Here is a 15946-nt window from a genome sequence, read left to right on the forward strand (position 1 = left end):
CATGCTGGAGTAGTTCATGAAGAACTGCAGCCCATGGGAAGGACCCATGATGGAGAAGTTCATGCAGAACTGTCTCCGGTGGGAGGGACTCCATGCTGGAGCAGAGGAAGAGTGTGAGGAGGAAGGATTGGCAGAGACAATGTGTGATGACCTGACCGCAACCCCCATTCTCCATCCCCCTGTGCTGTTTGGAGGGAGGAGGTGGAGAATTTGGGAGTGAATTTGAGCCCAGGAAGAAGAGAGGGGTGGGGGGAAGGTGTTTTAAGATTTGGTTTTATTCCTTGTTACCCTACTCTGATTTGATTGGTAATAAATTAAACTGATTTCCTCCAGCCAAGCCTGTTTCACCTGTGAAGGTAATTGCTGAGTGATGTCCCTCTCCTTTTCTCAACTCACGAGCCTCTTGTCATATTTTTCTCTCTCCATCCAGCTGAGGAGGGGGAGGGATACAGCAGCTTGGTGGGCATCTGGCATCTAACCAGGGTCAACCCACCACACAAGTAAAACATTTCCATCCCTTTAAATTGTTTCCTTAATTTCTTTGTTGCTTCATGTTATTTTTTGACATTTTCCTGAACCTTTCTATCAGAATCAGGCCTATAACATTAAATACGATAGGTTTGTATCTCACATGGAGTTCGGTGCCCTAACACATTCCCTGCCCAGGACTGTCCTTGCCTCTGCTCACCCTTTCACACAGCCAACCACAATCTGAGGTGTTCATCTCTCTCAACTGTTACAGAGAAGATGGGTGGCCATCTTCAGTGAAACGCTCTGTTTCTGCATGGCCAGCATCTTTGTGTTACCAGTGCTTCTGGAAGGAGTCCCTAAATCAGCAAGACACACTCCCTTCACATTCCCTCAGGGGCACATGAATTGTCCCTGTCTTTTAGGTGAAGAAAAGGACAAGATTGCCCTTACCCAACACCAGACACCTCAGCGCCTATGTCTACATCTAATGGAGTTGTCTAGACTTCCCTTTGGAATAAACGGAGAGATTGTCTCCACCAAGAAGCCTGGAGAGCTCCTGGTGACCAGCTAAATGCTCCCGAAGGGCACCTTGGGTCACATTTCCAAGTACCTTCTAGGTACATCTGTAACCCCGGGGCAGCTCAGACAGCAACAGCCTCTGTATGTGGGCAAATGAATCCAGACCTGAACGTAGGTCTTTTAGTCTTGAGCTGAAACCGACTGAAACGTTATTCTAGGCAATAACTGAAACCAATCTTCATTTTCAGAGTGTCAGATATTTTGGCTTAGTTGTTATAATTATTTTTTTCTTTTTATGTTTTCATTTGGGAGGACCACATGAGTCCACTACAGTAATTTCCCTCTGCCAACATATTCAGATGGAGTTGTTCATCAAAATGCTTTTCCTACCACTGCTCGGAGTGGAAAAATTTTGTTCTGAAAAAATACTATATCCTTATTGATGTATTTCCCACCTCTTCTTCAGCCTCTCCTTATTTTGTCTTTACAGAGAACTCCAGAGAACTCCGGGTAAAGATTTATTGAGTAATTAAATGTGGGAGATATTTCTGGGCATCACCTAGTTCCCCTCCCTGCCCCTACTCAATGAAGGGCTCCCCTCAGTTATGTCTCATCCACAAACACGCTGAGAGTGAACTCTGTCCTATTGTCCAGGCCATCACTTAAGATGTCAGACAACATTGCCCCAAGCACTTCTCTGTGAGGGATACCTCTAGAAACTGGCCACCGGCTGGACTTTCTAACAACGATCATTATGTTCCCTGCATTTGCTGTGACATTTCAAAGACAAAGGACAGCAGCCTTGCAATGACACCAGTCATTTTCCCCAGCACCCTTGGGTGCATCCCCTCTGGACCCATGCACTTGCCTGTGTCCAACTGGCACTAGTGCTCCCCAGCTGCATCTTGCTCTCCCATGGGTGAAGCTTTGCTACCACAGAGGCTGCTAGGAGTCTCAAGGACCAGGGAGACTTGGGGGAAGATCTTACCAGGAAAGGAGTAAGGAAGTGAGGCCATGAGATCCTCAGCCTCTTCCATGTCTGTGCAAGGCCTTTTTGGACAGCACTGCAGGTTAAAGTAATTGAATCTTGCTTGGATTGATGTGTACCTCACTGTCAGGAGGGGACCTTGGGCCAAATTAGCCTCAGATCCCTCAGCCTCTCCTCACAGGCAAAGCGCTCCAGCCCTTGGCTGTCCTGAGGGCCCTTTGCTAAACCCACCCCAGCTTGCCAGTATTATTCCTGATCTAAGGATCTGAAAGCTGGAAGGAGTATTCCAGAGAATTCCTTTCCCTTGACCTCCTGGTCGTACAGTCCAGGATGCTGGTGGCTTCCCTTGCTGCCAGGGTAGATGGCTGCCTCCTGTTCAGCTCCCTGCCCACCAAGACCTTTCCCACAGGGCTGCTCCCAGAAAGGCATCCCCCAGCCTGTGCCATTGCCAGGATGAGTCTCCTGCAGGGGCAGAAACTGCCATTTGTCCTTGTGGCATTTCATGAGGTTCCTGCCGATACGTGCTCTCCTCCTCCTTGAACCCCTTTCCCTGAGCAGAGAGGCCTGGGAGACCTTTTCAGTAAAGACTCAGGCAAAGAAGGCATTGAGCACCTCAGGCCCATTAGTCTCTGCTGTTTCTTAGATCACCATGCTCTTTCAGAAGCAGCCGTGCATTTTCCTTGTCCAGCCTTGGTCTCTAACACAGCAACTGAAGCTCTTGCCTTTGCTCTTGACTTTTCTTGCAGCCACCAATTCCAGGTGGTCATCCCCTGGCAGCTGCTCTGTGGCCCCTGTCAGTGCCCTGTCCTGTGTTGGGCCAGCCCCGCTGCCTCACACGTCCCCCCACAGACCCACTGTGGAGGCACAGCATGGCAAAGGGTGTATTCGGTGTGAGGAACAGTTTCTCTTGCATGAGCCCCATTATATCCTTTTGTGCCCTGTCCCCCTTCTGTTCTTCTTCCTTGAGATAGCCTCTTCCAGGTCCTGGAACCTATCCAGCCCCATCCGCATCCCATGTGGGGTTTTGCTGACAACCGTGCTCAAGGGTCTGTCAGGCTCTGCAGAAAGAGAGAGGTTGAGCAGGGCTGGCCATTCCCCCAGTGAGCCCAGCAGGAGGAGGGAAACGGCTGTGCACCAAAACTCACCCATAAACCCGTGCTGAGTGGCCAGTGCTGGAAGTGGCCAATTAGTGAGGCCACCAGTGAAAGCTCACTCCAGCCTCACTCTCTAAATCATCACCCTATGCTCACCTCCCCTCAGCCCCCAGAGAACCCCAACACAGCAGCTCAGCCTCGTAGGGGGGAAATTTCTTCAGCCTGTTCCTGACCTCAGCTTTTGGAAGAAGAGACCAACCTCCAGACACCAGAACTGAGAAAATCCCCTTTTCTTACAGAGACGTGACAGGGGAGGACAGCTGTGCCATTGTGCCAGACACATGTGCAAAGACTTCTGGGTCAGACAGGCTGGATTCCTGCCTCTGGGCAAGTGGAGCAGATGCAGACATCACTGGGCAAATATGTTTATCACAGATAAAATACCCAAAGTACAGGAGGCTCCCCAGATACATTGGAAATCACTTGTGAAGAAGCACAGGTAGCTTATTGCTTCTGAAAGATTACTGATTGAATCAGCTTCTTCAGTGCATGTTGGAGCTCCTTGTTCCTAATGCTGTAGAGGAAGGGATTCACTGCTGGAGGCACCACTGAGTACAGAACTGCTACCAGCAGGTCCAGGGATGGGGAGGAGATGGAGGGGGGCTTCAGGTAGGCAGTCATGACAGTGCTCATAAACAAGGAGACCACAGCGAGATGAGGGAGACACATGGAAAAGGCTTTGTGCCGTCCCTGCTTAGAGGGGATCCTCAGCACAGCCCTGAAGATCTGCACATAGGACAGCACAATGAAAACAAAACACCCAAATCCAAAACAGACACCAACTACAAGTACCCCAACTTCCCTGAGGTAGGCATCTGAGCAGGCGAGCTTGAGGATCCGGGGGATTTCGCAGAAGAACTGGTCCACAGCATTGCCTTGGCAGAGGGGTAGTGAAAATGTATTGGCAGTCTGCAGCACAGCATCAAGAAACCCACTGCCCCAGGCAGCTGCTGCCATGTGGACACAAGCTCTGCTGCCCAGGAGGGTCCCGTAGTGCAGGGGTGTGCAGATGGCAACGTAGCGGTCATAGGCCATGACTGTGAGAAGAAAATACTCTGCACCAAACAAGAAGAATACAAAGAAGACCTGTGCAGCACATCCTGCATAGGAGATGGCCCTGCTGTCCCAGAGGGAGTTGGCCATGGCTTTGGGGACAGTGATGGAGATGGAGCCCAGGTCAAGGAGGGAGAGGTTGAGGAGGAAGAAGTACATGGGTGCATGAAGGCGGTGGTCACAGGCTACAGCGGTGATGATGAGGCTGTTGGCCAGGAGGGCAGCCAGGTAGATACCCAGGAAGAGCCAGAAGTGCAAGAGCTGCAGCTCCCGTGTGTCTGCAAATGCCAGGAGAAGGAACTCAGTGATGGAGCTGTGGTTGGACATTTGCTTCCTCCGTGTGTGGTTATCTGTTGAGGAGCAAAATGCACTAGTGAGTTAGGCCAGACTTCTCTGAGCAAAACATATTGCATGTGTCATTACAACCCCACATTCAGACTCCCTCATTTTAGGAAGACTTCTCTGTAGCTCTCTTACTTGAGCACCAGGTTTTGCTGGCTGAGGGGGCTTTGGAAGCAGGGACTCTGTCGTGGGCTCTTGAGCAGCCCTTCCTGCTCTGCAGTGAGAGGGAACTAGGAACACAGGCTGATCTCAAATTGAATGCACTCGTGACGTATCAAAGAGCTTTTCAGCATTGCAGTTTTCCACTTGCCCAACTGCAGAACAGAGCTGAGGGGATTCTGTTTTGTTCATTTCGCTCTAGTTGCACTTGCCACTTTTAGGAGTGGGTTTGGATGACTGAAATCCCTGACATTTCTAATGCACTCCGAGTGAAATCTTGTGGATCTTGCGAGGCAAAGGGACAGTCCCTTAGTGCAGAGTGAGGAGAGCTGCTCTGCCTATCAGTCCTGGTCTCAGCTGCCCTGTGCTGGCAGCCTGGAGCTGGAGGAGGGTCCCTCTCAGGTGTTCCCCTAAAAAGAAACTGGATGCTGCTGAGAGCAGAGGATTCCAGGTTCAAAGAGCAGATGCCGGACTCCTTGGCTTTTCTCAGGTCCTCTTGAGGAGGACCTCATCTCTCCCCTCCCAGACTAGGACACAGAGGGACTGTTGCAGCTGCCCACATACAGCTGCCCCACAGCATTTCCACAGCCTTAGCACTGAGGTGTCTTCTCCATGGGGATCCTAGCACTATGGGATACTATGGGAGAGCTGTGCCCTTCTGGAGGGCACCCTGCAGCCCAGCAGGACACCCCAGGGAAATAGCTGAATGTCCTGAAGCTGCCCGGAGGAGACTTGGGCACTTTGCTGCCATAGACACATCTGCAAAGCAGGACCCAAAGGGCCGGCATCTGAACAGGAGAGGAACCTGCCACCCCTGACCCCCGCCTCCCACACTGACTCAGCAAATCCAACGGTGAGAACCAGGGCAGCACAGGCAGGAACGGATGACAGTGGAAGGCCACAGTCTCCTGCCAAGGGAGGAGGGACACACAAAGATAGACACAGGGATTTGTCCTTTTCTGGGCTCTGGTTGCTGCAGGGGCAATGCATGCCTCAGACCTCAGGAGTTGGAGGGCAGAGGCTCTGCTTAGGCTGGGAAAGGAGACCAGGGAGGAGTTGCACAGGTGAAGGTGTCTGCACCACAGGGATGGCAGGGAGGTGCCCACATCCACCTCCCCAGCGTTTCTGGCAGCAGCTCCCTCTCACTGCCTGCCTGTGTCTCTGCTGCCTGGAGCTGTTCCTGCCGGGAGCCATCTCCCTGGCCCCAGCACAGCTCCCTGTCAGTGCTCACAAACCCCATCCCACTTGCTCTGTGTTCACCTCTGCCTGCAAACGCCTTGCAGGGGCAGGGCACCACCCGGGGGCATCTCTGCCTGTGCAGGGGCTAAAGGCCAGATCACAGAGAACCTCATAAGGCTGGATAGGGGAAGTTGTTGCTGAGCTGATGTGCTTTTGAGAAACACCCCCCCTTAACAATGTCAGGAGGTAGAGCTGAAGCTGTGAGAAGCCCTGAGCCATGCAACACTTTCTTGAGAGCAGGACCGTGGCCTGCTCTGCCCTGCCCTAGCCTGCTGGGGGTCATGCCTTCCACCTACAACTTCTCCCTGCATGGTCATGGGGAGTTTCTTGGGCAGGCCGAGAGCTGACACTGGCAGACAGCAGAGTCCCTGCCCCAGCACACATCGCCCTGGGCTCCAGGGCACCCGCTTGGAAGGACAGCTGTGGGCACCCCTGGGTGCACAACCCACCTTCACACAGCTGTAGCCATTGCCGGGAGAAGGAAGCTGTCTTGCAATGTCCCTCTGAGGGTGAAGCAGGGAAGCCCTGCTCTGGAGCAGGTCCTCCTCCTCCACACCAGAGAAAAGCAAGGAGAAACATCCTGACCGGTCCTATCAGCCCTGGCACGTGCCATGTCTAGGAGACACTTCCAAGAATTCATCGGCATTGCCCTGCAGCCCTAGACTTACCCTGTCAAGGTCTGTGACGATTTCTGCCGCAGTGAGCTCTCACCTGTCCTCCCACCTCAGACTGCCTTCAACCTCTCTGACACTTCTCTTGCCTGCTCGCAGTGCCTGCAGACAGTGCCCTCATCCCTGCTGTGCTTTGCAGAGGAGCTGCCCTGGACAGAGCTGTCTCTCTGCGGCACTGTCTCCTTGTAATGAGCTCCCTCCAGCCCAGAAGCCCAGCCCAGCTCAGCAGCAGAGGACCAGTCCAAGGCAGCACTTTCTCTGCCCCCTCTGGGCTCCCTCCAGGTGTCCCTGGGGCTCCAGGGGAACCTGCTGGGAAACAGGCTGAAATAATCACTGATGTTCCCTCCCTCAGCTGGGGAGACACACTTCTTTCCAGCAGTGTTATTTCCCCTTTCACAGGCAGAGTGTCCTGGTTTCACTTGGGATAGAGTTAATTGTCTTCCTAGTAGCTGGTATAGTGCTATGTTTTTGAGTTAGGTATGAGAAGAATGTTGATAACACACGGAAGTTTTCAGTTGTTGCTAAGTAGTGTTTAGTGTAAAGTCAAGGATTTTTCAGCTTCTGATGCCCAGCCAGCAAGAAGGCTGGAGGGGCGTAAGAAATTGGGAGGGGACACAGCCAGGGCAGCTGACCCACAGTGGCCAACAGGGTATTCCATACCATGTGACATCATGTGTAGTATATAAACTGGGGGGAGTGGGGTTGGGGGGATGGCTGCTCAGGGTTGAACTGGGTGTCGATTGGTAGGTGGTTGGTTGGTTGGTTGGTTTTTTATGCTTGTGATCTATGCATAAACTGCTGCTGATCTGTCTTGTTAAAATGTCTCATGCATGCCTCAGTGTCACTGGATTCACTGGCAGATAGCAGCTTGGTTTACTTCTGATGGGATTCACCCTTCACCATGTAGAAATTAATGCTTCAGATCTGAGATAGTCTCCCAGATCTTTGTGTGTGGACACAGCATCAGGGGGTGAGCTCTTACATGTGAGAGGAGAGCTGGGACTGATCTCTCTCACTAAGGTCTAAGAATCAAGTCATGTCTTGCCTCGCTCTGTCTTCCCCTTTTCCTCCCTTTCCTCCTTTGCACCCTATTTCTTCTTAATTGTCTTACAGTAAAAGCGGCTCTTACAAGATCCGGACAAGCAGTGTAAGCAAGACTGTTGCTGAAGTGGCTAGTATTTATCCCTTTTCTGCCTTTTTTCTCATCTGTCACCAGGTAATCTATTCTCTAAAAAAGAAAGTCAAGTTTCTTTTCTGCAGATGACAAAACCCAGTCATTCAGGGTCAAGGATTCTGTTCTCTCCTCTCTTTACAAACCTCCCTGCAGCGAGCAACCCATGTTAGGTTTGCAAACATTCATGCCAATCTTGGTCAAGCTCGCCTAACCCTGCAATCACCTGTATGTGGATGTTTGTAGTCTTTCTCTAGGCTTGACAGTATGTGTGATGGTGGACAGGCCATCAGCATCCTCTAAGAGCCTGTTGTTTGAATTGCTCTGTATAGGGAAAATGTCCCAAAGAAAAGGCTTGGAGAATCACACTGTTGGATCTGGATTCATTCTTCTGGGATTTTCTGGCCACTCCAGCTTGCAGGGCCTGTGCTTTGCAGTATTCCTGGTCATCTACCTTGTGGTCCTCACAGGGAACAGCCTGATTGCTCTCATCACAGTGGTGGACTCAAGCCTCCACAGCCCCATGTATTTCTTCCTGAGGAACTTGTCCTTCCTGGAGGTCTGCTACACGTCAGTCACTCTGCCAAAAATGCTGGTGGGTTTCCTGATGGAAGATGGCCGGATCTCCTTCCTTGGCTGTGCTGCCCAGCTGTATTTCCTGGTTTTGTTGGGCAGCATCGAATGCCTTCTCCTGGCTGCCATGGCCTACGACCGCTACACAGCCATATGTGACCCCCTGCACTATACCCTCATCATGAGCAGGGGTCTCTGCATCAGACTGGTGGTGGGGTCATGGATAGCTGTCATTCCGGTGCAAGTCGGACAGACCTACCAGGTATTCACTTTGCCCTTCTGTGCGTCCCATGACCTTCACCACTTTTTCTGTGATGTTCCCCCTCTGCTGGAACTGGCCTGTGCTGACACTTTCTGGCACCAAGTGATGCTGTACACCATCATCCTGGTATTTGCCATCCTTCCCTTCTCCTTAATAGTTATTTCTTACATTCAAATTATCAGGGCAATTCTGAAAATACCTTCAGCTCTGGCCAGGCACAAAACCTTCTCCACCTGCTCTTCGCACCTCGGGGTGGTGATGCTCTTCTACGGCTCAGCCACAGTCACCTATTTAAAGCGACGGTCAAGGGATTCTGTAGATGCTGACAAATACCTGGCCCTGCTTTACACAATTGTGACCCCCACATTTAACCCTCTCATCTATAGCCTGAGGAATAAGGAAGTGAGGATTGCCTTGAAGAGACTCTTACGGACAAAGTGATACTACAGAGTATGTGAAATATAGTCCCAGATGTTCCACTGGGGTACCTGGTTGCCTGAACAAAGGCATCCCATATTTGCTCAAAGAAAACTACATGTCCAGCCTGCCTTTAATCCTCCTCAAGAAGGGGAAAGGTGTCCTGAGGCATTCCTGTTAGATCCTGCCCCACTATGATATCTTTGTACTCTAGAGCATCTTCAGTGCCCCTAAGTATTTCAATGCAAGTAGCTACTTCAAGCTGTGTCTGACCTATGTAATATTAAAGGGAAACAGTCAAAGCATGGTCTGTAGTCAATGAAGCCCAGAGGGTGACACAACCGATGAAGAGATGACTACCTTCAGGTTTGAGAAATCACTTGCTAGACCCCATGGACTATCTACAGTGTCCCTGCGTGCAATCAGCTAAAAAAAGTTAAAAGACATGAAGGTCTTCTTCTCCTGCTATGATGTCTTGCACTGAGTTTTGTAATGCTTGACTATCTTGACATAAAGAATAATAATAAAAAATCTCCAGGGGGACAGTCCAGCACTGGAATAGTGTCCCAGAGAGCTGTGGAGTATCTGTTTGTCATGGTTTAACACCAACAAGCAACTAAGCACTGCTGAGTTACTCGCTCAGTCCCCAGCAGTGAGGTGGGGGAGAGAATTGGAAGAGGAAAAGTAGGAAAACTGGTGGGTTGAGTTAAAGGCAGTTAAATAGATAAAGAAAAAGCTGGGCACACAATCAAAGTAAAAGAAGGAATTCATTCACTCCTTCCTATTAGCAGGCAGGTGTTCACCCATCTCCAGGAAAGCAGAGCTCCATCACACAGAACAGTTACTTAGGAAGACAAACGCCATCACTCCAACACTCTGCCCACCCCTTACTTCCTCTGCCAGTTTGTTTTGCTGAGCATGATGTCATACGGTCTGGGATATCTCCTAGTGAGTTGGGGTCAGCTGTGCCAGCTGTGTCCCCTCCCAATGTCTTGTGCATCCCCAGCCTACTGGCTGGCAGAGCAGTGTGAGAAGCAGAAAAGGCCTTGACATTGTGCAAGCCCTGCTCAGCAGTAACTAAACCATCCCTGTGTTATCAACACTGTTTTCAGCACAAATCCAAAACACAGTCCCACACAAGCGTCCATGGAGAAAATGAACTCTCTCCCAGCCAAAACCAGCACAAGCATTTATGTACAAAATCAGCTTTGCCACTCTGAAACGGTCTCTTTGAAAAACTAGCCCGGTGGGGGTTTTTAGCCCAAATGCCTATGCAGCACTGAAGTGTGTTTCCACATATGGAGCAGCTTTGCACAATGTCTGCTCCAAGAGGGGAAATATCTCAGCCTGCAATTGGAAATGGCTGATGCTGGGAGGGGATAAATGTGTCTCCTGAGACAATATTTGATATGCATACAATACAAAAAGATTGTGAAGGTGAATGGGTATGACAGAAAGAGGAAAACTGCCCACCCAATGGAGCTTTGCAGAAGGAGGAAGGAGCGGTACACAGCATGAGGCGACACCAGTGGGATTAGCACGTAGGAAAGACTTTTGAAGGGAAGGCTTTGCAAGGGCATACCCTGACTTCACCCAGCTGCAAAATAGAGACTGGGCAGTGTATTGAAGTGATGGTGAGAAGTGTCCTGGGGTAAAAGAGTGTGGATGAGAGAAGGTTGGAGATTTGGGCTGCAGAGATTTGAGGGAGTCCTTGGCTGTTCAGAGTAGGTTGAGCTTTGGAAACGAGAAAAATTAAGCTCTCAAGGATGTTGTGGAATTGGTAGTACTATCACTAAGAACAGAACATTACTGTAAGGGAATTCCTTCTTATTCTTCATTATGATTAATTAAAGCACTTTCATTTCCCCCAACATTCATCTTGACATGACAAAAGAGCCATAAGTTCTCGGTAGTTAGCCTCTGGCATGAGTTCTTAAAGCAATGTTTTTTCTGTCATGGCTAGCTCTTTGTTGTCATTTACATGTTACACTTCTTAGACAGCATTGCCCTTTAAATCATCCCTGCTTCATATCTTTTCTCCCTGTTTTGTGGAGGAGGGGGAGATGGAAGAGGGGAGGTGTTTCTTTTTTAGCCAAAGGCAGCAGAAGGAGACATCCCAGATTAGTGCAAAGGCACAAAGGAAGCCAACATTACCCCGTTACTGACATTTCCAGTCTCTGAAGTCTGAGTTGTGCAGCAGGGACCCTGGAAGCTCTGAGCTCCTTTCATCTGTCCTGCATCTCAACATGTAGAATGAAACTAACCTAGTCAAAAAGATTCTTTGGATTCTCCTCACAGCCTGAAGCACCGCATTTGCCAGGAGACTGCCCAGGAGACCAAAAGAGGACTCACGCTCCTCTGCACAGAAAGCATAGCTGTTCCCAGGAATCTCAGGAGGCACGGCATACCGATTCCTGGGTTCAAGGAGCTGGTCAAATTACTTGTCTCCACTTCCGTAATGGTGGCTGCGATGCCTGGCCCATGTGCAGACTCTGTACAGGGATGCTGACGTTCATGGAGCAATCTGCTTGGACCTGAGAGCCGGCTGGCCCTGCTTGGAATCCAAGGTAGAACTTGAGACCTCCTGAGTACAGGACCATTCCACCCTGAGTTCTCCTATGCCCCTCTGCTGTAGAGACCCCCACCTCCAGCTGAATTCTTTCTCCTGGGGCACACTGCAAGGCACAGGCTTATGGAAAGTTTATTGGGAAAGGGAGTGCTGGGATTCTGGTCCAGCCTCCCAGCAAAAGGTGGGGTATCACCAGTTCCAGGGTCAGGTTGGCTGAAACATCATGGGGTTTATTCCGCTCCCAGTGCAGACCTTGCCCCCTTCCCCTTGAAAAACTTCAGGAGGTCTCTGTTGGCCAAAGCCACAAGGGTGTGAAAGTGCCTCTGGACAGAAATTCCAATGTGTCAACATTTAAGATTTGTGGGCCAATGCCTCTGGCAAGATAGCGATATGGGGAACTGCAGGACACTACGGGTAAAGAAAGAGAATGACGTGGTTAACTGAGCGGCACCCATGGTCATAAACATTACAGCAACCATCTCAGAAGTACCATAAGAGCGTACAAAACAAGAGATGCAGGGCCAATGGGGAAAGGATTAACATGGCAGGCTACTCTTTTGGAGGGTAGGAGAGAACAGCTTGGGCAGAGGGAAATGAAAAGGGAAGCAAAGGATGTGGTCAGGGCTGTTTGGGGACACCTGTGAAGCAGCCCTGCACCTGATGTGAAGTACTTCTGTGGTGAGGGAGAACCTGAGAGTTTTCTCACATTTGAAGACATGAAGGGGAAGGAAGGACAGCATCATTCAGGCTGGAAACGACCTTGGGAGGTTTCTCGACCAACCTCCTGCCCAAGACAGCGTCAGACCAGATTCCTCAGGGCTTCATCCAAACACGGCTTGGTCACTTTCTGGATAGAGCTGGCAAACGCCCTCTGGGTAATGCCTTCCAGCACTTGACTACTGTCATGTTGAAAAAGTTTCTTCCTGTATGTACCCTGACCTTCTCTTGTTTCAGCCCATTGCTTCTTGTCCTTGTGTCTTGTACCATGGACATGAGCCTGACTCAGTCTTCCCGGGAACAGTGCAATACTGCTGCATGTTCCCCCAAGGTCTTCTTTCCTCCTGGCCAAACAAGCCCAGCTCTTTTAGCTTCTTTTCACATTCCAAGTGCTCCTGCCCTGACCACCATGGTGCCATTCCACTGAACAGGCTCCAGTTTACCAATGTCTCTCGGGTATTGTGGGGTCAAAATCTTGGCAAGTATTCTGGATCTGTTCTAAAATGTGCTGAGCAGAGGGGGATAATCACTTCCACTGTCTGTGCTCCTTCTCATACACCCAGGATGCCGTTGGCCACCTTTGCTGATGGGTCATCTTTTGCCTAATGAAACCCAAAGACCACTAGAGCCTTTCCCACAGAGCTGCTACCCAGGCATGCAGCCCCTGGCCTCTGTCATTGCAGGGGCTTAGTTCCCCTTGGGGTATGGACTTTGGATTTGTCTTTATTGGATATCATGAGGTTCCTTTTGGCCCATCCCTCCAGCCTGTCTATGTCCTTTTGAGATGGCAGCCCTGCCCTCCAGTGTAGTGTCTGCTCTCCTCAGTGTGGTGTTGTCCTGGTTTTGGCTAGGATAGAGTTAATTTTCATGCTAGTAGCCGGTATAGTGTTATGTGTTGCATTTAGTATGTGAAGAATGTTGATAACACTGATGTTTTCAGTTGTTGCCAAGTAGTGTTTAGACTAAAGTCAAGGATTTTTCAGCTTCTCAAGCCCAGCCAGCGAGAAAGCTGGAGGGGCATGGGAAGTTGGCACAGGACACAGCCAGGGCAGCTGGCCCCAAGTGGCCAACATTGTATTCCACACCATGTGACATCACATCTAATATACAAACTGGGGGGAGTGGGGGCGGGGGGAATCGCCTCTCGGGGACTAACTGGGTGTCGATCGGTGAGTGGTGAGCAATTGCATGATTTGTACATTCCAATCCTTTTATTATTACTGTTGTCATTTTATTAGTGTTATCATTATCATTATTGGTTTCTTCTTTTCTGTTCCATTAAACCATTCTTATCTCAACCCATGAGTTTTACTTCTTTTCCCGATTTTCTCCCCCATCCCACTGGGTGAGAGGGCAGTGAGTAACTGGCTGCGTGGTGCTTAGTTGCTGGCTGAGGTTAAACCACGACATCATCCCAACTCCAAAAGGAGCATGGGGGATGGTGAAGAGGGGGTTAACAGATAGTACAGAACCATTCTGTTGCTCCTTCCTCCTCACACTTGTCCCCTTTTCCAGCATGGATCTTCTCCATGGGATACCACCATATTTGCAGTCAAGGCTATGTGGTGTTCATTCCTTTCTGTCTTACTTTTCTCCCTTATACTCAGAGAATCACAGACATGTTGAGATTGGAAGGGACCTCTGGAGATCATCTAGTTCAACCCCTCAGCTGAGGAAGGCTCAGCTAGAGTATATTGCTCAGCACCTTATTTAGGTGAGTATGGAATAACTCCATGGATGGGGACTCTCAAACTCTCCGGGCAGCCTGTTCCAGTGTTAAACCACCCACACAGTCAAATAGTTTTTTCTTGGGTTCAGATGGAATTTTATACCCATTAATAAGATCCTCCTCAACCTTTTCTTCTCCAGGCTGAACAGTCCCACATCTCTCAGCCTTTCCTCCTAGGAAAGATGCTTCAGTCCCGTAAACCAGCTCTGTGGCCCTTTGCTGGACTTGCTTGAGTAGGTCAACAAGTACGATGCACTGGGCAGCCCAGCACTTGACACAGCACTCCAGCAGTGGCCTCAGCAGTGCTGAGTAGAGGGGAAGGATCACTTCCATCCATCTGCCAGCAATGCTTCTCCAAATGCAGCCCAGGAGGCTGTTGGCCTTTGCCATGAGGGTGCATTGCTCGCTCATGCTCAGCTGCTTGGGTCCTCTGGGTCCTCAAGGTCCTCCTCTGTGGAGCTGCTATCTAGGTGGTCGACCCCAGCATGATGTCCACATTGTAGCTGGATCACAAGCTGTCCTCCCCGAGGGACTTGTCCTTCTTGAAGATGACCTTCACCTCTGGCACAAGTCCCATGGTGCTGCAGAGTTGCCTGGGACTGCAAACCCCTCTCCTGCCAGGGCTGCTCAGCCCAGGCCTGTTTCTCTCTGGGATTGGGGACTGCAGCTTTAGCTCTTTGTGGGAACCTCATTCATCATGATGTTGCCACCTGCCATCTACTCCAGCATGCCTCTGTTGAGCAGCAAAGCCTTTCTAGACAAGGGCTGCCAGCACCTGGGGGAAGGCTTCCTTGTTACAAGTCTGCCCTTGGCCCTGGTGCCACATCTGAGGTGCTGCAGTCCTAATGGGCATCAATGCCCACCACCTGGGGTGTGGATAGCAGGAGCGCTGCACACCATGACAGAGCTGTGACATGAGTGGAATAAGAGCTGAGGTGAGGAAGGGCAGCTCCCACGGGTTATTTAGTGAATGGAGACACAGCATGTTTAGGAGAGACCAACAGGGAAGATGAGAAGCGGGGGATGTCTTGTGTGATGTCAGGGCAGCTCAGATATATATGGACGATCTCTATGCGACAGGCAACTGATTTAGGTGGCAGCTTCTGTGTGAGCCAGCTTCTAAATTGGCCATCCAGTCTGATGCTCACCTGGACCTGCAACTCCCAGAAGAGGAAGAGCTGGTCAGGGATGTGAAGGCCAGTGTCATCCTCGGCCATAGTGACCATGAAATTGTGGTCTCCCAGATCCCCAGGGATGGGAAGAAGAAGAGCAGAAGAGAGCAGACCCTGCACATCAGGGAATGAGAATTTGGCCTATTGAGGGCACTGGCAGGTGGGGTCTAAGATGGCAGTGTCAGGGCCCTGAGCAGCATCACCTGCGGCCTCCACCCACACCTCTGTGCATGGGCCCAGGAGACGATTGAAGCCTTGGCCTGAGTTTCAGCCCCAGCTTGATCTATGCTGAAGGGCTACTGGTCTCCAGACACAGCCATAGACACAGCCTTGCCTGTCCATGGACCTTGTTGATTCAGACTTGCAGGCTCACTTCCCACCTTGACTCTATGGGTTGCACAAGGGAAGGACTCTGGCCCTCCAAGTGCCAGAACCCAGCTGATTCATGGAGGCCTGGGGCCTTTCTGCTTCCTTCTTTCTTGTCATCACTTGGTCAGGTTTTTGGGGAAGAGGAGGGAAAAGCAAGGGTGGTTTTCAGGTGCCAATGATTGAACTGGTGGAGCAGAACCATCACATCTGAAATGATCTATGATCAGGGAGCTGTGTTCGGAGAAGACGTTGGCACTGTGCAAACACTATACAGCAACAGCTAAAACACTGGTGTGTGATCAGCACTGTTTGAGGCACCAATGCAAAACATAACACCATAGGGGCTGCTACGAAGAAAGTGAAACCCACCC

General features: G+C 50.5%; 2 protein-coding genes across 2 annotated transcripts; one reads left to right on the forward strand and one right to left on the reverse strand.

Moving 5' to 3' along the window:
• Positions 1–3576: 3576 nt before the first annotated feature.
• Positions 3577–6973, reverse strand: LOC126036825 (olfactory receptor 14C36-like). Its single transcript, XM_049797034.1, has 2 exons — positions 6785–6973; positions 3577–4536 (listed from the first exon to the last, which is right to left on the reverse strand). Exon 2 carries the CDS (start codon positions 4510–4512, stop codon positions 3577–3579), a length of 936 nt encoding a protein of 311 aa, XP_049652991.1. The 5' UTR covers positions 4513–4536; positions 6785–6973.
• A 1131-nt stretch (positions 6974–8104) lies between these two features.
• Positions 8105–9043, forward strand: LOC126036879 (olfactory receptor 10AG1-like). The gene has a single exon (XM_049797093.1). The coding sequence runs from the start codon at positions 8105–8107 to the stop codon at positions 9041–9043; it is 939 nt and encodes a 312-aa protein (XP_049653050.1).
• The last annotated feature ends 6903 nt before the right edge of the window (positions 9044–15946 follow it).

Source organism: Accipiter gentilis, unplaced genomic scaffold, assembly GCF_929443795.1.
Source record: "Accipiter gentilis unplaced genomic scaffold, bAccGen1.1, whole genome shotgun sequence".
NCBI classification, from domain to species: domain Eukaryota; kingdom Metazoa; phylum Chordata; class Aves; order Accipitriformes; family Accipitridae; genus Astur; species Astur gentilis.